This window comes from Pleurodeles waltl, chromosome 1_1, assembly GCF_031143425.1.
Source record: "Pleurodeles waltl isolate 20211129_DDA chromosome 1_1, aPleWal1.hap1.20221129, whole genome shotgun sequence".
NCBI classification, from domain to species: domain Eukaryota; kingdom Metazoa; phylum Chordata; class Amphibia; order Caudata; family Salamandridae; genus Pleurodeles; species Pleurodeles waltl.
This window is the reverse complement of record NC_090436.1, coordinates 176,389,861-176,411,880: the sequence shown is the minus strand read 5'-3', so window position 1 is coordinate 176,411,880 and position 22,020 is coordinate 176,389,861. Positions and strand designations below refer to the sequence as shown.

At 44.4% G+C, this 22,020-nt stretch overlaps 1 protein-coding gene across 1 annotated transcript in view; it reads left to right on the top strand.

Annotated features, from left to right (window-relative positions):
• The window catches only part of NARS1 (asparaginyl-tRNA synthetase 1), a 191,492-nt gene extending 188,795 nt beyond the window's left edge, over window positions 1-2,697 (top strand). The window contains exon 15 of the mRNA XM_069220041.1: window positions 1,477-2,697. Coding sequence (XP_069076142.1) covers window positions 1,477-1,608 — 132 coding nt within the window. The 3' untranslated portion in view covers window positions 1,609-2,697. The remainder of the gene's footprint in view (window positions 1-1,476) is intronic.
• Window positions 2,698-22,020: the final 19,323 nt, after the last annotated feature.

Genomic DNA, 22,020 nt, shown 5'->3' with positions numbered 1-22,020 from the left:
TGGACCACTGGCATCCTGTAGATCTTCAAAAATGTCTCCATCATTGTGATGTGTCACTTTGATTATCATCTTTTAAGGCATAGTCCAGATGCATATTCTAGTTCTGAGTATCTGGGTGGATTCATCACAGAATGACACGAGACCCATGTCTGGTGTCTGTGATGTCAGGCCCAGCATCGGTAGGGTGACTGATGGTGTCTGTCTCAACATTGTAGAAGACGTTAATCTCTGGGCATGGAGTCTGCGCCAGTGGCAGGGTCAGAGCCAGTTGTGAGGCTGGATCAGAAGGATGCATTGGCATCTGGTCAAATATAGGTGTTGTTGTCTGAGAAGAATCCAATGGTGAGAATACAACTGGGATCCACATCAGATCTGTGAGGCCCAAAGGCACTACAGAGAGACCCGGTGAGACACCAAAAATGTCCATGGACGGGCGAAGCTCAGTAAGCTGTTGTGGTGTCTGTCTTTTGCGGATTGGGATGGGTTAGGACCATTGAAGGTGTATTTTCGAGGTACTGAGACCAACTTTGTTGCCTAGAGGTGCCTGTAGCTTTGTGGGCCCCTAAATGATGAGAGTGGTGGGCAAAGCGGACCCATGCTTCTATTTTTATGACATTGTCTCAACTTACCCTAGCCCTTTGATGATCAGGAGTGCGAGCGAGACCAGGGTCTTAACTTCAACTGAGAATGCTTCATTGATTTCCAGGGTTTGGAGATGACAAGTTTCGCCTCTTTTTCCCAAATGGCCTTCCTACTCATCTTGGCACAACAGCAACAGGGACAGTTGTTGTGGATGTCAGTAACTGACGTCTGTCTATTGCAAGCACAACACTGTTTGAACCTTGTTGTCTTAGATGGTGTAATGTAGCACACTGTAAAGTTATAGAGGTGTAAAATTTCTGTCAGGTGTGATAGGACTTGGACGGTCCGGATTGGCATCTGTAGGCACTGAAAGAAAGGAACTGATGTCGGCACTCCAAGGTGGTGCGTATAAAGTGGGCCAGCCGCTTTATAAAATCGGTGGGATGGACCCATTGCAGAGCTGCATAATGCTACCTACCTGCGCGTAAGGAAATTGCTATGAAAGTTTCCTAATTCAGTCTGATGCATGTGGAAAGTCACAAGACGAGGAATATTCAGTTAGGTTAGAAGTCTTTAGCAGATATGTGCAATGCTTAAATTTCCCCCGTTAGTGTCTGGAATTTGAGATTAGAAAAATCTACATATCCACAGTCTTTGAATTGAAATTTGCATCTTTCAATCATAGATTCAAATTTGTGCACACTAAAATTTAACATATGTACAAAAATACTTGTGAACCAGTCAGTACATGCTTATTGACTGTGCTAACCAGTTTCACAGGCCTGAAAAACTTATTCAGAATGTGCTGAGGTAGAAATTTTGAAAGGTTCAAAGAGATGCTGATTTATGATGTATTTCAAGAGTTTGTAACAGTGATATGTTTTTTCATTGCAGCGTAAATATGGCACATGTCCTCACGGTGGATATGGATTGGGATTAGAGCGATTCTTGACATGGATTCTGAATAGACATCACATCCGTGATGTATGTTTGTACCCTCGCTTTGTCCAGCGATGCAAGCCTTAACTCCCTGTGCTGCTATTTAGTAGACAAAGGAATGGATTAAAAAAAAGTAACGTTTTACTTGAAGATGAACAGTACATTGCAGATCCATGGGGAGAACCATTCCTTGTCTTCTTTCAACGGTTTCATTTGCTGGACAGTAATTTCTCAGCATGCCATAACTGCTGTTAAAACCTTTTAGCAAATCTGTTCTTATTGGAGATTGGCACTGTTGGAACTATCTTAAATAATGTATTTAAAAACATTTATTTTGGTCCTTTAACACTGTTTTATGGAATATTATTTCATTCAATCGTGGATTTTTGAGAAGGAGTATCATGTGTTTCAACTAAACCTTTTGCTTACTGACTGTAATTATGACACAATAATGGGAACTCTTATTCACGTGGCGTATACAGATGTCTCATACTGTATGACATTTCCTATTCTATGTAACCTTCTAGGTTGATACAAGTATGTAAATTAGAAAGATGGGTGTTAGTTAAAACGCATGCCTTTCTCCTTCCTGAAAGCAATTTACTTTTTTCCTCTAAAAATGTGGCATTGCTCTTTTCCCACCTAAGCAGCTCATTGTGAAAAAATGAAAATAATTTAAACTGATAGTGAATAATAATTTTACATTTTGACATGATACTTGCATGTCATTACTGTTACATCCTCATCACAGGTAGCATATTAAATCGATATTTTTTGGGGTGAAACACAGAAAAAACACATCGTGTAATTGTGAAGCAGCATCCTATAGCATTTTTACAACATTTTTTAATGTTATTATTCACCAAATAACACTGAATTCATTAATGTAGACGAATAAAATGTACTGTTCTTCTTTTGTAATGAAAGTATCTTTTGAGAAGGAATTACATAATAACTATATTTAATATCCATATTTCACAGCTTGACTGATCAAACACAGTATGTACGTTACGGGTATAATCAAAAAGGGACCCATTTTATAGCACCACATGGTCCTCTAGTGATCTCCATTAAGTTAAAACGCTTTGTATTTGAACCTTTGTTTGCCTAATGTGAAAATCATTGTTCAATATCGGATTCAATAAATATATGGGAGCAACTGGTAACATTAAAAAACCTTGTTCATTTTCCGTAATACTCTGATCCTATGATTGATACATTTTTTGCTGTAAGTGATCTATCCATGTCCATTTTCAGTTGCACCTTGTCTGCACATGATCCTTTAATACGGTCTTAAATATCACGACTACTGCCTCTGGGATAAGTGCTCTTTAGATTTTTATACAAATAGATATTACAAAATTCCCATTGGAAAAAAAAAAAGAAAACCAAGCAGCAAATGGTCAGTTTTGTTACATTAAAAGTAGATAAAAACTGACCCTTCAAGAAAATACACAAAATAGAGGTAGCCTTCAAGCATCAAGGTTTTAAGTTTCCTCAAGTGCAGCTTTTGGTCAGAGTAGACCTTAAGAGTGGGTAGAGTGTCAAAACGTCTGACATCCGAATAACTTTGCCACCTGCTTCTAGCTCTGCTGAAATGAGATGACTGACTGGAAGATTTTACTTCAGTTTCTTTTTTTTTACATTTAAACAGTGAGGAGAAGCTGTATGGACGAAACATAGGGCTTTAAAATTGCTGTGTGTATAGATCTCCAGTTAGTGTATCTTCCTACACTGGCTGCTCCAAAAGTTTTGTCACTGCTTTATCGTGTCCCATCTAAATGTTTGTCTTGTCTATTTTTTGGAGGCCGAGATAGAATGTGTTACTGTAGTCTATCCTTCAACCAATCACAGATGTTACTGTTTTTCTGGGACCCTCAAAGGTGAGGCAGGGTAGGATTTTTCTTAATAGCCTCAGTTGGTAGAAACACGGGGATACTCTGGGTGAGAGTTGGAAGAGCTAAAGGTGAAATTTAAAGTTCAGGTTGCATACAATCTGCTCTTCAGGCCCATATGAGGGGATTCATACACCCACATGGCCAACACCATCACTTATATCTAGGTTGAGTTTCATTTAAGCTGGTTGGGAGATGTACAGGCATTGATCTTCCCACTGTATTTTTTTAACTAATCAGCAGTAGTCACCTAATAGCTATCCATATATAGTATGAAATGGATGTTGTCAGCATACATGTACAACAGAAGCATGTGGCTTTAGCTAGTAGATAGTAAATAAGTTAAGAGATATTGCTAAGACCTGAGGAACATCATAGTAGTTGCTAAGTAACTAAATAAGGAAAGCAGGCCTCTTGAGTTCGCTCAGAAGGAACAAATAAAATCAATCAAGAGCCATGCTGCAAACACTCCAATCTTCAGGACTTTGGAATAATGTGATCTGGTTCACTGTTTCAGATGGCACAGATTGATCAAAAAGCACCAGGGCACTGACACTGCCATCATCTGTAGTCCTGAAAAGATGTTTGTGATTTTCAAGAAGCAGTGAGATAGTTCTGTAGTGGGACAGGATAGAAAGTTTAACCTTTTTTTAAAGTAAATTGTTGACATGAGTAACAGTAATATATGGAACAACCCAGAGGACTCAAATGTTGCTGGACTTCACATGACAGACCAGAGATCCTTCATTGTAATGGAAGTATTTGTTTACTTGTGGAAAACAGCCAAATAACATCTTAGTTTTTGTGACTACACCAATGCAGAACGTTGAACTTTGTAGAGTCCATCACATAGGTCATTCATCGTGGTGACGGAGTAGTTTGTGAGGCTGTCAAAGTTCTTGCTCATAATTGAGCAAATATTTCCTAATGTCTACTCAGACATTATAGAGCAGGGGTGCAGTTTAAAGCAGATTTATCCAGTGTTTGATCTTTCATAGATTCACATGCTTGGATCATTACCGCCATCGAAGTGGGAGCCCCACGATGCCTTAGAAAAGAAGTATGTAACAAACACCATAGGCTATATTGGCAGTAGGCCCTGAGTTCACTAGCTTATCTATGTCATTTTTTTAAAAAGGACTAAACTTGAACTATGACCAAATAGGCGCTAGCACCCTCTAGAGATCTCTCAAGAGAGGCTCCTTCCCTCAAATGTGTGCCGCATGTTGAGTGTGAAGGGAGTCTCCCTGAGCTCTGCTCAGTTTTGTTTCTTCTACTTCAAGCAAGGTACTGGATTTTCATCTATATTTACCATGTCTGATTCTAAAGGCCTCTTTTGTCCATGCAAGACCTGTGGGGGAAAAAGAGGGTTTGTGTGGATGATCCACATAAGAACTGTATTTACAGCCTTTACCCTGATCGTAAGGCAAGGGAGTGCAAAATGTGTTGCACTTTTCCACTAAGACCCTAAAAGATAGAAAGAGCAGATTATTATTGTGGCTGCAAAAGGCTAAGGCTTAAAAAACATCTTCAGAAGAAGATAGTGACTTCACCAAAGTCACATAAGAGAGCCAGATCTATGAAGGGCACTTCTGAGGAGAGCAGAAAATCCCTCAAAACTCATCACCAAGCGAGGGAATTCAAGAAAAAGGACAATCAAAACAATCTGCTCCTGCTACTCTGTGAAAGCCACAAAAAGATATGCCTCCGACAGACTAGTCAACGACAAAGAAAATAAATCTCCTTTCAAGATCCCGTCAGTTAGAACATCACCGCCGACAGTAACATCGTCGACGACCGTCACCACCATCTCGCCAGCAAGGTCATCTACGGAGCTGGCAACAACTGCCATTAATGTTTCGATCTCGTCGGTGAAGGTTATGTATATGCAGGGCACAGCTACGCCCCCACCGACCTCAGCCCCATCGACTAAGTCTCCTCCCTTAATGACCTCAGTTATTGCTGCATTGCCGTCTCCATTAACAAAGACCTAGTCAACGGCCACGTCAATGACAACTTCACTGCCGACTCACATGCCACCGACGATAAGATAAAAATTGTTAAAACTTTGTAAAGCCTGGACTTTCATATTCCACCAATATATCTCCTCCAAACCAACTTTTAGACTTGGAAGATTCGTATGATATGGGCCCGTTCGGACCAGTCCACAGCCCCTTGGAGCTCTGTGTAAAATATCAGGATGAGGAATATTATGAGAGTGACCAAAGCCAGGACTTTGATTATTACCATCACCAACCCTCTACACAGAACGCCTGGAGCGTTATAAATATTAACCTGAACCCCAACACAGACAGGATGACGTTCTTATGCCTCTCTTCTTGGTTCAGGACCTTCAGGCTATGCTATCGGATTTCAGACGTTTTCCTACACAGCAAGAGGCACCACCTTCAACACCACCACAGCCTGTCCCTTCTTCTCCACTAACCATCACAACACCGGCTACCCCTGGAGCATATAGTTCCACCACCTAGGCATGACCCTTCGACTTCAAAAGGCGATGACCAAGAGTAGGGTGAGATTCACGAACATCCAACACGACAGGATGATTGGGACGACAATATAATTCCCACCCCATCTTCACCGCAACATCAGCCTGGTGAGTCTCCTCCACGGAACACTTGAGGGTTTCATAGCATTATGGAAAGTGCAGCAGAAAGATTTCACCTTCCTATAGCAGTCAAGTAAGCCAACTGTTTATTAAATGATTTTAAAGACCAAGCACAGAAATCGGTCTGATCAATACCTGTTATTGACCACATTTGGCAGGAGGGTATAAAAGTAATGAAAAACCCTGTTACGGTTGCAGCAGTCGTACCCCGCATTGACAAGAAATTCAGAGCACCCGATGATTCCCCGGCATGCTTGATGTGGCATCCCAGGCAAGAATCCGTAGTCTCCCAAGGGGTGCAGAGAAGATCTAAAAATCTGTCCGCCCCTCATATCAGTGCCGCCAGATAGAGACGGACCCCGCCTTGACACAATAAGCAAAAGGTTTTCCCTTATGTCGGCCATCACAGTCAGAGCTGTCAATTCTTTAGCTGTTCTGGCACATTATGACAGACAGATGTGGTCTGACATCAAGGATATGCTAGACCTCATTCTGGAAGATTGAAGGCAGGAGGCAAGAAAAATTCTCCAGGATGGCAAACGTGCCTCTTCAGAAATTACTGCCACTGCCACGGATATCGCCTCCACAGGTTTCAGGCAACTGGCAGGTGCAGCTGTACTGACTTGCCAGGAATAACTCCAAACCACATCATTTCGACCTGAATTTCAATCAAAGATACTTGATATGGCTTATGAGGGGGACACACTCTTTGGCAAGCACATAGACAAGGCACTTCTAGTTATTAAAACAGATACCGCTAAGGTCCTCTGAACGTTGCAATATAGAAGGCTGCCCTTTCGAAGCCCAAGAGGTAGATGTTTCTCCACCTATAGAGGCACATACCAGCACTCACAGCAATATCAACCTAATCAGCCTCAATACAGGCCAGCCCAAGGTTACCGCCAATTAACCACGGCTGGTTTCTTTTAGCAAGGAGCTTGCCGAAAAGCGTCAGATCGGGCCAGGAACACAGGTAGAAAACAATGACCTAACCCAGGTACCAGCTACACTATTCTATTCTCACCACGTGGGTGTGAATTTTTCCAACCCTCTCCACCATTGGAAAAACATCACTTCAGACCAATCGGTGTTGGACCTAGTCACTTTTGATCATACTTTGGAGTTTGTGGAGAAACCACCAAAGAATCTGCCAAGGGGTTCGCACCCCCTCGTCTTCGAATATTAAAAAAACAAGCCATATTATTGCTTTCCGAGAGAGAGTGATAGGAAAAGTCTCAGTGAATCAGAGAGGAAAAGGATTCTACCCCTGTTTTTTTTCCTCATACGCAAGAAATCAGGGGAATAGAAACCTATCTTGGACCTCAGGCAACTAAACAAATATCTCAGCAAACAATCTTGAGAATGATTACTCTCTCAGACATACTGAACTTATTGAACAGCGGAGACTATATAACATCTCTAGACCTGGAGGATGCATATTCCCATTCCTCTCAAACATTGCAAGTATCGCTGATTCATTGTAGCTGGTACCCATTATCAATTCTGAGTTCTCTCTTTTGGACTCAAGTCAGCTGCACGCATCTTCACCAAGTGCTTGGCTCAAGTAGCAGCTGCTCTCTGAAAATAAGGTCATCAGGTATTCCCATACATGGACGACTGGCTGCTAAAAGCTTCAACTCCACATCAAGCGCTCAAAGCCACAAAAGCCTGCCTCACACTTTTTCACGAGACTGTGTCTCACAATCAACAAACAAGAATCCTCAACTACCCCTACTCAGGCAGTGACATTTCTAGGAGCTGTTCTAGACACTCAAAAACAAAGAACGACAACAGAGACTCACAGCCTTAGCCAGCAAAATAGCAAGAAAAAAGTACTTTTCAGTGAGATTGTTCAAATCGCTCCTATGCATGATCTCTTCAGCAATCAACCTGGTCACATGTGTGCGTCTCAAGATGAGACCATTACAAGAGGAACTACAAACTCAATGGAATGGATCTCAAGGCACCTTTTGAAGATGTAATATTCATCACACCAAGAAAGAGAGAGGTGTTAGAATGATGGTCCCACCAACCTCATCTTTCCCAAGGCCTTATGTATTTGGCATTGGTTCCCGATTTCATCATCACAAGGGATGTGTTAATGGATGGCTGGGGAGGCCACCCCCAAGGCCTACAAATCCGAGGGAAAAATGGCTAATGCATCAACAGCAAATGCACATCAACAGCTTGGAACTCAGCCATTTTCCTCACACTGTAAGCCTTTCTTCCAAGGATAGAATGATCTTCGGTGCTGGTCCGGATGCACAACACGACCAGCATGTATTATATCAACAAGAAAGGAGGCACGAAATCTCAAACTCTTGCAAGAAGCCCAGGATTTGTGGAGCTGGTAAACAGATCACAACATCTCCTTGAAAGCCGAACACATCTCAGGAATACACAACACTCTAGTGGATGCACTCAGCAGGGCCAAGGACGATTGTCACGAATAGGAGCCTAGACCAACTAGATAAGAGGTTTGCACTATGGGTAAAAACCAACACTGGATATCTTTGCAACAAACAGGAATGCCAAATACCAGTTCTACGCCAGTTCATACCCCCGTCCAGGGCCGTGGGGGAATGCCCTTTCGATGCAATGGTCCAGGATTCATGCATAGGCTTTTCCTCCCTTCCTGCTAATTCCCAAAGTCCTCGCCAAGATGAAGATGGAAAACTGTTGCCTAATTCAGATTGCTTCCAAGTGGCCCAGACAGTTCTGGTACAGGGAACTCTTCCTCATGTTGAAAGCCACACCGATATGCCTCTCACGACTTCAAACGCTTCTATCAATGCACCATGTCCAAATATTACATCCATAACCAGTGTCACTACATGTATATGCATAGCTCCTGATTTCTATGAATTTAGACATCTGAAACTCCCTCGAGAGTGCAAGGACTTACTCTCTAAAGCTAGAGTGGACTGCACAAAAAAAAACAGATTAAAATGGAAACTATTATGTTCCTGGTCCCAGCAAAATGACATAAACCCGCTTGAAGCCTCTCAAGAACAGATATTGCTATATCTGATATCAGTAGCAAAATCGGGCCTGGTCCATTCTTCAGTAAAGGTACACTTGGCAGCAATTTCCAGATGTAGGTGATCGTCGGACACAGTATATCATTGTTCCTCACAACTAGTTAAGCAGTTCATGGAGGGTTTGTTCAGAGAGATTCCTCCAGTAACAGCACCTCCACTGGAATGGCATCTCAACGTTGTTCTCTCACAATTAATGAAATCACCTTTTGAACCTATTTACAGAGCTGAAGCAACGTTCTTTACATGGAAAGTGGCTTTCTTACTTGCAATTACGCCCACCAGAAGAGCTAATGAGATACAAGCTTTCAATACAAATGAACCTTTCCTACTCTTCACAAAGGAGTTTGTCATTCTCAGAACGAATCCAAAGTTCATTCCAAAAGCTCCCTCTCAATTCCATCTCAGTGAACCAATAATTCTTTGTAAGTTTTTTTCCCCAATCCAACCACACCAGTGGAAAGATCTCTCCATACTTTGGATGTTGAGATGTCTCAAATTCTATCTCCAACATACTAAAGCTATTCGCAAGACTGATCAACTGTTACTGTCCTACGGACCTGGACAACACAGGACGGCAGTAACAAAAGAAACAATAGCAAGATGACTGTCCTCAGCCATCAAGTTTTGCCATTCCATGGCAGGAAAACTTTTAACAAGACAAGCTAAGGCACACTCGACTAGGGCAGTAGGGCAGTATCTACCTCTGTTGTTCTGTTTGTTGGAATTCTGCTGGAACAAATGTGTGCTGCGACTTGGAAGAGCACCCACTCGTTCAGGCAGTATTACTACCTCCAGTCCACGCATAGAAGTGATGTGGCACAGTAGGACAAGCACTTATGCGTCATCTATTCCAATAAGGTGAGCCTCACTTAGTAGAGAATTTCTTTCTTATGCAAACCACCCAAATTGCTGTCTAGTCTGTCTCTGCACTAGAAAAGTTTCTTTAAGTCAGTTCTTTTCGATATAAAGTTTCATATCTGCATATATATATACTTATTTACAGGCACTCAGTGTAATTATTGCATATTGTTTACTTGCACATGTGAATTCTCCGATGCCCACCATCCTCGAATGATTTTCACTAAGTTGTTTTACTGCTTGCTATTCTGATTCAAGCATGTGCATCTATGAAAGATCCAATACTGGATAAGAAAATTAGTTACTTACCTGTAACTGCAGTTATCCAGTATTCACATTTTTCATAGATTCACATGCAACCCACCCTTCTCCTCTTATATTCTAACAATATTCTTCACTCTAGTGTTCAAGAAAATCTTAGGGAAGAAGCCTCTCTTGGCAGTGCTCTAGAGGGTGCTGGCGCCTGATTGGTCATAGTTCAAGTTTAATCCTTTTTTTAAAAGGAAATGGATAAGCTAGTGAACTCTGGGCCTACTGCCATTATAGCCTATGATGTTTGTTGCATACTGCTTTTCTAAGGTACAGTGGGACTCCCACTTCGACAACAGGGAATGATTCAAGCATGTGAATCTATGAAAGATGCCAATACTGGATAACTGCAGTTACAGTTAAGTAACAATTTTGGTAATTCCTGCAACCCATCGATGCAGCTGCAACGTCCTCTCCTGACTAGCAACTTCCACAGCAAATTCACAATCACAGTTCCAATAAAGAAATAAGAACATAGAATTCAAGAGTATCTTGCTTCTGTACCCCACCAAAAAAAAAAACATAGGGAATCATACACTCAGGACAGGTAGCTAATTCACAACACAATCCTCCAGATTCTCTGCACTTTGACACAACTTCTGTTCCAGCTCTCACACTACCTGGCACGACAAGGGTTGAAGCATCGGATGGCCCTGACCAAATTAGATGCATGTTTCGTGGCACCTATCTTAATGGCAACTCTAAGTCTCTATATAACCCCACAACCACCAAGGGCAAGTTTTTTTCCCCCTCAAGTGGTCAGTAGCCCCATTTCCAGCTGGGTGTTACAGGAATGTTTTCCTTTGCCCAATGCTATTGTGCGCAAATAATTCCTTGACAGTAGTAGAATTAAACTGGGTGCCATTGTCACTCACCACAGCCCTTTGTATTCCCTCTCGCTAGAAAACTTCATCCAAAAATTTGAAGATGCAGCATGAGCTAATTTTGTCAATAAAAAAAACTTCAGGCCATTTGGAACCAAAATCCAATAGTACCAAAACATACTTCTGCACACCAGACTCGTCCAAAATGGCCCCCAGCAGGTCTACATCCACAGCATCCCATGGCAACTCAGGACAAGATATTGGGTTTCAAATGTGGCTATAATAGGACCTGGGTTTTGCCTGTGCAACCACACCCCTGGCATTCCTGCACCACTCTCTCCATGCTGACATCTACCCCAGGCCTCTAATACTGATCTTTCAACCGCAGCTTGTTCTTAATGATACCTAGATGACTATCGTGATTGATCATCAACATCGTTTACTGGTTACTGACTGTAAAAACTGGCCTCCTCATAGTAGGAAACCATCTTTCTCTGAATTCGTGCCTGATCTCTCTGTAGTTTTCTACATTCTCATTTATGCACTTCTTCTCAGGCCATCCATTCTTTGAGACCTTTCTTAATGCCCCCACGGTAGTATACTTATCGCATTCCTCCTAATTCCTCCCTTGAAATTCACTCTTGCTACAGTGCAATCCTCCAAATCACCTTGGACACAGTCCTCTTTGGGCAGTTGTGGTTTACTCAGCTCTACCCCTAAGTCAGCAACTCTATTTTTCACACCTGTTACATGTCTGACAATATAACAGTAGTCAAAAAGCATCACAGACACTACAGAAATACAGGGTGAAGCTTTGTAATGTTCAGAAGTGGTCAAGATCTTGGTGAGGGCCTGTGATCTGTACAAAGGACTAACTTCGATCCCCAAACATTGTCTAAAATGATGCATTGCACAAGCACATGTCCGCAACTCACATTCTACATTGCAGTTCTTGAACAGGGAATAATTAGCATTGGAGCACTATGGTTGTGGATGCCAAATCAGATGGCATTCTAATGAAGTAGTAGCAGCCAAAGGAGGTAATGAAACAGTGAATCTAAGGCAAGGGCACGTTATGGTAGGCTGAAGTCAAATCTGTTGAAGAAAGCCCCGTCACTTCCTTGGTCATGGCCAGCGGTACCCCACTTTTAGGCAAGGCAAATTAATACATTATTGTGCAGATCTCTTAAGACTGCATATGTAGTGATTATACTGGGGCTTTCTAACTTAGCTAGTTACATTTCAGAATTTTTTTTTTTAAATATACATCGGAATGTTCCTAGCTTTGTGACTGATGAGGTGACACTCTTTTTTTTTTTTTTTTTTATTTCTTTTTTTTTTTTTTTTTTTTTGAATAATCCTATGGAAATACCCCTCTAGCTTTCCCACATTGCTTGAAAATACCTTGGGAAATTCCCCACTTAAGGATTTTTGCAAAAATGTTTGTGCCATCCACTAAGAAAACTTATTCGAAGCTATGGGATGCCAAGGTAATACCCAGGGTATGTTGGTCCTACCACCAAAGACGGAGGGACCATTTTCTAAAACATACAGTTTATACTCCGCTTTCGTTCCATGTCATGCAGCACGTAGAGTCCTAAAGCCTATCATGGGCATAAGAACCCCAGCAAAGGTTTCTGGATAAATGCCTGGTCCATCAAGTTCTCAATCCAGAATGTTGACAAATTGATCGTTCCTTGTTAACAATGGTGAACTGAGAACCAGAGTCAATCCCAATGTTCAAAGCCATTCCTCCTTATGTACCGGATTGTACCTATATATAACATCCACCCCAAAAACACTCTCTCTCAGGATCAACACACAGTTGTAAATTGTCCCTTCCCCTTCTGAAGACTTACTCTCCAGTGGTCCAGAAGTACACTTCACTGTACAGTCACTGGAACTGCCTCTGCATACTTTAGCAAAATAGTCTGCAGTGCCACAGTATGGACACTTTTGCTTCAATGCTGGCCACTGTCTCTAATGGTCAAGCTGCTCTTTGCTACCACATCTAAACAAGCTACTTGTCTATCTCTTAGCATACTTTTATTATTTCATGACTGTTTTAGCCCTATAGAAATAGAATTCGGATTCTGGGATTTCGAGCTGCACTATGTGAGACTTTATACACAGAAGCTTCTTGCTGTGTTACCAGACATAGCTGCTTCAGCACACCTTCTCGACAATTCTTTTTTTAACTATAGCAATGATATCGTTTAAAGAGGAGCCACCTTCATTCCACAGTTAATCTTGAATGTTGAGTTTACTGGAATGCATTAAAATTTGGCAAAAAAAAAAAAATTGGATCAGGAAGTGAATGTTCTCTTCAGCAAGTTTGACACTAAGGTCAGTTAATGCGATCTGCCTGTTAGGCTGCTATATGTATGCCCTCTGGGACTTGGCAAGTGAGATCTTGCCAGCAGTCACGAAAATGTTCAGGGCCATTCTTGGCTCAAACCATTCAAGACAGCCGGGGTGCAGTCAACTAAATCAATTGGGCTGGCCAGGACACTACCAATTTGCTTGGAGTGAGCAGTCAGCACCAGTGTGATGCTCTGTTGCCACACATGGATGCAATATTTTCTGGGAACATGCTGGCATCCTTCATGGTTATGACATTCAATGGGCCTTGCCTATTGGGCAAAGAAGCTAATTCAGCTCATGAACGTTGTTTTGAGGAAAACTGCCACAGCACGTTTGTTGGGCCTTTCGACCCCTGCCAGATGGGTTACTACCCACAATTTTTCTTCATGCCGAGCGACAAAGGACATCACTCTAATTTAAATCATTGGCCTCTGATTGCCTTCCTATGGCAGGATATATTCAGAATGCTTACAATGGCCCACGTTCTGTGTGCCCTGGATCTGTGCAGTAGGATGGAAGCCTTGGATCGGCATATATTCATTTCTGTCCTGCAGTCCCTTTGATGTTACCTGTCGTTTGGCCTTACCAGTGCCCCTTGAGTGTTTATGAAAGTGATGGCCGTTGACGCCCACCATCTTCAGAGGCTGGAGATACCAGTTTTCGTCTGTCAGATGACCGTGAACCTCTTGGCAGTGTTGAGGTTTTTGATCGAAATGCGGATGTCTTTGTAGAAGATTTAAAAAAAAAAAAAAGAAGTTAGATGTGGTCATTAGTGGTGTGTGTGAGAGTTCATGGCTATTTTGTTTTGATGGGCTGAACAAGTAGGCTAGGGGAAGTTCATTGCAGTTATACTGCATGGCTGGGTTTCAAAGAAGGCGAGGTCAGATTTATGAGATGAGGTGTAGGCAATCTGCAGAAATACAACAATGGGAGTAGTCTTGTGGTTTAGATTATGGCGCACTCAGGAGGCATATAGAACGGGTGGAGGGTAATCTGAGGGTCATTTGACAGGAAGAGGAGAAGAACAATCACTAGCTTTATGTCTAGGGTAAATTTTTCATCCAGCGTTCTAGGAGTCGTTGGTGTAGCATGCAACCTGAGGGTGTAAAAGGATGCAACAGTGTTTGGATTTGAGATGGTATATTGCACTGTAGCACCTGTTTAGAGGCCACTTACTCCGGGTGTGGGGTACCAGCTGCCCATCCACACTGACAGCACGCTACGTTAACATGTAAAATAGTGTTGACCCACGCCTACTCAGCAATGGGTACTTAATTGTAAGCTTGTAGGAAGAAGGGCAACTTCGAGGAGAACATCAAGGGTGTTGTGAGACAGGAGGACAATCCTGTATGGCTGTGATTGTGGAGAGAATATTGTGATCCCTCGATGAAGTTCCACATTACAGAGGCTCAACTGTCCCGGTAGCAAACACAGTGGCTTGTTTGTCTTTTGTTAAGCAACTGATCTAGCACAGCGGTTCCCAACCTGTGGTCTGGGGACCCCTGGGGGTCCGCAAAGCCTCCTCAGGGGGTCCGCAGCTGCTTAGAAAATTAAATATTGTTAACAGATTAGATCCCAAGTTTACAGTAATGTCTCAGTGGGGGGGTCCCCGAATTCCAATAATGATTCAGTGGGGGTCCCAGGTTCCAATAATGATAAAGTGGGGGTCCACAGAAGTCAAAAGGTTGGGAACCACTGATCTAGCAGGTTGACTCTCATTAAGAATCATGTCAAGTGGCATCCTGTGTCCGGCGTCCGTGTGCGCTTTTTGGAGAAATTCCTATCCCTTGTGTGTGTTTGGTGCTGTCTGTGTACCACTCCCTCTAGAAACGATTCTTCAGCTTCCCCCACTCTGACCCTTAGGGCTTCCTCCACTTCTTTCTGTCCCTCAGTGCATCACTTCTGTGTCTGACTGTTCTCTCTCTCTCACTCACAGTTCTCGTCCGTCATGTCTAGCTCCGTTTCTCATTCCCTCGTTCTGTGCTTCACTGTTATTTCTATTTCTCCTGTCATTCTATTTTCTTTCTTTACTTCTTGTTGCCATTTTATATAGTGCAAACACGGCCCAATGGCTTTACTTGGGCACCGGTTACATTACACATGGTTAGATTGTTTTAAAGCACGGAGAGATTTAGTGGTGCTTGTTCCCCAGCCCTTCTGTTTCTCCAGTTCTCTCTTCCTCTCTTTCATCGCCCCACTCCCCTGTATGCCATTCCCGTATCACTGCTGGTCTTCTCTGTGTCCCTATTTCTCAGGTTCTTCCGTGCACTGTATTTTCTAAGCGCATTGCAGAGAAGGCACCAGGTTGCAAGAGATGTGGCTCTAGCAAGAGAAAGGTAGTTTTACTCCAGAAATTTAACTTTCATAGATTCACATGCTTGAATCATTCCCCGTCTTCGAGATGGGAGCTCCTTGTACATTATAATAGCAATGTAGTAGTATCTATAGTGGAGAAAAGACCTAATGGCCTCCCACCTAAGTAGCCTATCCTTGTCTAGTTGAGAAAAAGACCAAACTTAGGTTTCAGCCAATCAGGCTTCCCTTCCCTCTAGAACCCTCCTGCGAGACGCTCCAGTCCTTTAGATTTTCTACCGCATGTCATGCTAGGGAGTCTCCACTGAGCTCTACTCAGTTAAACATTTAACAAACAATTTCTAGTGTTTTCTACCATAGAAAATAAGATTTCTTCCACAAATAAAGCTTCAGGTCTCTTCCCTGGTCTAGAGCAAATCTATTTTCTAAAATTATAACCATGTCAGACAAGGAAAAGAAAAGCCTCTTCAGAGCCTGCAAAACATGTGGTAAGAAGAGTCTTCATTTCGAAGAGCCACACAAGGACTGCATTTATTGCCTTTATCTTGATCATGTGACCAAGGACTGTAAGGTATGCTGGGCATTTTCTAACAAAAGCGTCAAGGAGAGAGAGAGCAGGCTACTTATTTGGCTACAAAAGTTAAAATCCAGAACAAACCCTGTTTCTGATTCAGATAGTGAGGAGTCCCTTCATCATCAAGAAATTTCCACAAAAGGAACAGATCACCTCAAGCTCATCATTCTGAGGATCTGCCCAAAAAAGCTTTAAAAAACAAAACAAGCGTCTTAAAAAGCTTCCAGCCCTTCCAGCTCTACTCACAGGAGGTCTGTATCCTCTAACAGAGACACTAAAGAGCATTCTGCTTCCTCAGAACATCGAAAGAAAGCCTCTTCCGAGCCCCCCACACCACCACCTGTGGTTCAGCATACATTTAAAAAACCATCTGGGGAAAAATACGACGACGACATTGTTGACGACCGCGTTGTTGACAGCATCAAAAAGAGTGTGTACGGCCTCATTGATGACTGCTACGACGACGAAAATGTCTACAGCATGCAGTGCTTCAACCGTCGTCGCTGCTGACTCCACTGACGAAATCATCGTTGAGGACAAAAAATATAAAAAATCTAAATTGCTCTCTCCATCGCACACATCTCCAAGTAAGGTATCATCATTAGTACCTACACACCTTTTAGAAGAGGAGGACTCCGAAGACGAGGGCCCGTTTGGGATTGCTCATAGCCCTTCAGAGTTACATGTGAAATGCCAGGACTTGGATGAGGATAATCAGCATGATCCTCAATCCTTTTATTCACCTGCACGGCAATATCCTTACCAGGAACAAATGTTTCCTGTGCCGGGGTCCCTTATAGTAGACTTGCAATTGATGATAGATGACTACAGAAAGCGATTTCCACCAGCCAACTCTGAAGTACAGCAGCCATCTCTGCCTGCTTCAGTAGCACTTCCTTCCACACCTGTTACCCAGCGGATACTACCGTTGCATGTATCTCCGCGTACACCCATAACAATTCCGACACAGGATCAGTCGACATCTGAGGATTACAGAGAAGAGGGAGAGTTGCCGGATGCAGTAACAGAGTGGGATGATTACCAAATTCCTACTCCATGTTTGCCGTCCCCTGTCCCAATAGATTCCCCTCCAAGCGACATTGGAGGATTTCACAGTTTACTAAAAAGAGCTGCAAAGAGAATTGCCCCACCCATGCTAATGAAACAAATGGATTGTTTCCTTTATGATTTTAAGGAACCCTTCCAAAAAAACTGTAAAATCAATGTCCATATTAGACTACATATGGGACGAAGGGATCAATGTAATGAAAAATCCGGTTACAGTCACTCCTGTCCTGCCTCGCCTAAATAAGTATTATAAGGCACTGTAAGGAAATGCCTCCTTGGCATGGTTACCCCCTGACTTTTTGCCTTTGCTGATGCCAAGTTATGATTTGAAAGTGTGCTGAGGCCTGCTAACCAGGCCTCAGCACCAGTGTTCTTTCCCTAACCTGTACCTTTGTTTCCACAATTGGCACACCCTGGCATCCAGGTAAGTCCCTTGTAACTGGTACCCCTGGTACCAAGGGTCCTAATGCCAGGGAAGGTCTCTAAGGGCTGCAGCATGTCTTATGCCACCCTGGGGACCCCTCACTCAGCACAGACACAGTGCTTGCCAGCTTGTGTGTGCTAGTGGGGATAAAATGACTAAGTCGACATGGCACTCCCCTCATGCCATGCCAACCTCACACTGCCTATAGGTATAGATAAGTCACCCCTCTAGCAGGCCTTACAGCCCTAAGGCAGGGTGCACTACACCATAGGTGAGGGCATAAGTGCATGAGCACTATGCCCCTATAGTGTCTAAGCAAAACCTTCGACATTGTAAGTGCAGGGTAGCCATAAGAGTATATGGTCTGGGAGTCTGTCACACACGAACTCCACAGCACCATAATGGCTACACTGAAAACTGAGAAGTTTGGTATCAAACTTCTCAGCACAATAAATGCACACTGATACCAGTGTGCATTTTATTGTAACATACACCCCAGAGGGCATCTTAAAGATGCCCCCTGAAACATTAACCGACTACCAGTGTGGGCTGACTAGTTTTAGCAGCCTGCCATACACCAGACATGTTGCTGGCCAGATGGGGAGAGTGCCTTTGTCACTCTGTGGCTAGTAAAAAAGCCTGTACTGGGTGGAGGTGCTTCTCACCTCCCCCTGCAGGAACTGTAACACCTGGCGGTGAGCCTCACAGACTCACCCCCTTTGTTACAGCACCCCAGGGCACTCCAGCTAGTGGAGTTGCCCGCCTCCCTCTGGCCACGGGCCCACTTTTGGCGGCAAGGCCTGAGGAGATAATGAGAAAAACAAGGAGGTGTCACTGGCCAGTCAGGACAGCCCCTAAGGTGTCCTGGGCTGAGGTGACTCTGACTTTTAGAAATCCTCCATCTTGCAGATGGAGGATTCCCCCAATAGGGATAGGGATGTGCCCCCCTCCCCTCAGGGAAGAGGCACAAAGAGAGTGTAGCCACTGGCTACTAACCCCCCAGACCTAAACACACCCCTAAATCGAGTATTTAGGGGCTCCCAGAACACAGCAAGATAGATTCCTGCAACCTAAGACGAAGGACTGCTGAGCTGAAAAACCTGCAGAGAAGGCAGAGACACCAACTGCTTTGGCCCCAGCTCTACCAGCCTGTCTCCCCACTTCTAAAGAAACGGCCCCAGCGACGCGTTCCACAGGGTCCAGCGACCTCTGAAGCCTCAGAGGACTACCCTGCATCTAAAAGGACCAAGAACTCCCGAGGACAGCGGCTCTGCTCCACAAAGACTGCAACTTTGCAACAAAGAAGCAACTTTGAAAGAACACACGTTTCCCGCCGGAAGTGTGAGACTTTGCACTCTGCACCCGACGCCCCCGGCTCGACTTGTGGAGAACAAACACTACAGGGAGAACTCCCTGGCGACTGCAAGACCATGAATAGCCAGAGTTGACCCCGCTGAGCCCCCACAGCGACGCCTGCAGAGAAAATCCCGAGGCTCCCCCTGACCGCGACTGCCTGCTCAAAGACCCGACGCCTGGTAAAGACCCTGCACCCGCAGCCCCCAGGACCTGAAGGATCCGACCTCCAGTGCAGGAGAGACCCCCAGGTGGCCCTCTCCCTTGCCCAGGTGGTGGCTACCCCGAGGAGCCCCCCCTTGCCTGCCTGCATCGCTGAAGAGACCCCTTGGTCTCTCATTGAACTCCATTACAAACCCGACGCCTGTTTTCACACTGCACCCGGCCGCCCCGTGCCGCTGAGGGTGTGCTTTTTGTGCTAACTTGTCCCCCCCCCCCCCCGGTGTCCTACAAAAAACCCCTGGTCTGCCCTCCGAAGACGCGGGTACTTACCTGCTGGCAGACTGGAACCGGGGCACCCCCTTCTCCATTGAAGCCTATGCGTTTTGGGCACCACTTTGACCTCTGCACCTGACCGGCCCTGAGCTGCTGGTGTGGTAACTTTGGGGTTGCCCTGAACCCCCAACGGTGGGCTACCTTGGACCCAACTTTGAACCCTGTAGGTGGTTTACTTACCTGCAAAACTAACAAACACTTACCTCCCCCAGGAACTGTTGAAAATTGCAGTGTCCAGTTTTAAAATAGCTTATTGCCATTTGTGTAAAAACTGTATATGCTATTTTGCTAATTCAAAGTTCCTAAAGTTCCTAAGTGAAATACCTTTCATTTGAAGTATTGTTTGTAAATCTTGAACCTGTGGTTCTTAAAATAAACTAAGAAAATATATTTTTCTATACAAAAACCTATTGGCCTGGAATTGTCTTTGAGTGTGTGTTCCTCATTTATTGCCTGTGTGTATACAACAAATGCTTAACACTACCCTCTGATAAGCCTACTGCTCGACCATGTAGGAGGCTGGACTGGCTTGTAGTGAGTACCAAGGGGTACTTACACCTTGCACCAGGCCCAGGTATCCCTTATCAGTGTAGAGGGGTGTCTAGCAGCTTAGGCTGATAGAAAAGGTAGTTAGCAAAGCAGCTTAGGCTGAACTAGGAGACGAGAGGAGCTCCTACAGTACCACTAGTGTCACTTGCACAATATCATAAGAAAACACAATACACAGATATACTAAAAATAAAGGTACTTTATTTTTATGACAATATGCCAAAGTATCTCAGTGAGTACCCTCAGTATGAGGATAGCAAATATACACAAGATATATGTACACAATACCAAAATATGCAGTAATAGCAATAGAAAACAGTGCAAACAATGTATAGTCACAATAGAATGCAATGGGGGCACATAGGGATAGGGGCAACACAAACCATATACTCTAGAAGTGGAATGCGAACCACGAATGGATCCCAAACCTATGTGACCTTGTAGAGGGTCGCTGGGACTGTAAGAAAACAGTGAGGGTTAGAACAATAGCCCACCCCAAGACCCTGAAAAGTGGGTGCAAAGTGCACCTAAGTTCCCCAAAGAGCACAGAAGTCGTGATAGGGGAATTCTGCAGGAAAGACCAACACCAGCAATGCAACAACGATGGATTTCCAGACGAGAGTACCTGTGGAACAAGGGGACCAAGTCCAAAAGTCACGATCAAGTCGAGAGTGGGCAGATGCCCAGGAAATGCCAACTGTGGGTGCAAAGAAGCTGCCACCGGATGGTAGGAGCTAAGGATTCTGCAAGAACAACAAGGGCTAGAAACTTCCCCTTTGGAGGATGGATGTCCCACGTCGTGAAGAGTCGTGCAGAAGTGTTTTCCCACAGAAAGACTGCAAACAAGCCTTGCTAGTTGCAAAGCTTGCGGTTAGGGTTTTTGGATGCTGCTGGGGCCCAGGGGGGACCAGGATGTCGCCAATTGCGTGAGGAGACAGAGGGGGCGTCCAGCAAGACAAAGAGCCCACTCAGAAGCAAGCGGCACCCGCAGAAGTGCCGGAACAGGCACTACGAAGTGGAGTGAATTGGTGCTCACCCGAAGTCGCGCAAGAGAGTCCCACGACGCTGGAGGACAACACAGGAGGTTGTGCAATGCAGGTTAGAGTGCCGGGAACCCAGGCTTGGATGTGCACAAAGGAAATCCTGGAAGAGTGCACAGGAGCCGGAGTAGCTGCAAAACACGCGGTTCCCAGCAATGCAGTCTGGCGTGGGGAGGCAAGGACTTACCTCCACCAAACTTGGACTGAAGAGTCACTGGACTGTGGGAGTCACTTGGACAGAGTTGCTGAGTTCAAGGGACCTCGCTCGTCGTGCTGAGAGGAGACCCAGAGGACCGGTGATGCAGTTCTTTGGTGCCTGCGGTTGCAGGGGGAAGATTCCGTCGACCCACAGGAGATTTCTTCGGAGCTTCTAGTGCAGAGAGGAGGCAGACTACCCCCACAGCATGCACCACCAGGAAAACAGTCGAGAAGGCGGCAGGATCAGCGTTACAAGGTCGCAGTAGTCGTCTTTGCTACTTTGTTGCAGTTTTGCAGGCTTCCAGCGCGGTCAGCAGTCGATTCCTTGGCAGAAGGTGAAGAGAGAGATGCAGAGTAACTCTGATGAGCTCTTGCATTCGTTATCTAAGGAATTCCCCAAAGCAGAGACCCTAAATAGCCAGAAAAGGAGGTTTGGCTACCTAGGAGAGAGGATAGGCTAGCAACACCTGAAGGAGCCTATCAGAAAGAGTCTCTGACGTCACCTGCTGGCACTGGCCACTCAGAGCAGTCCAGTGTGCCAGCAGCACCTCTGTTTCCAAGATGG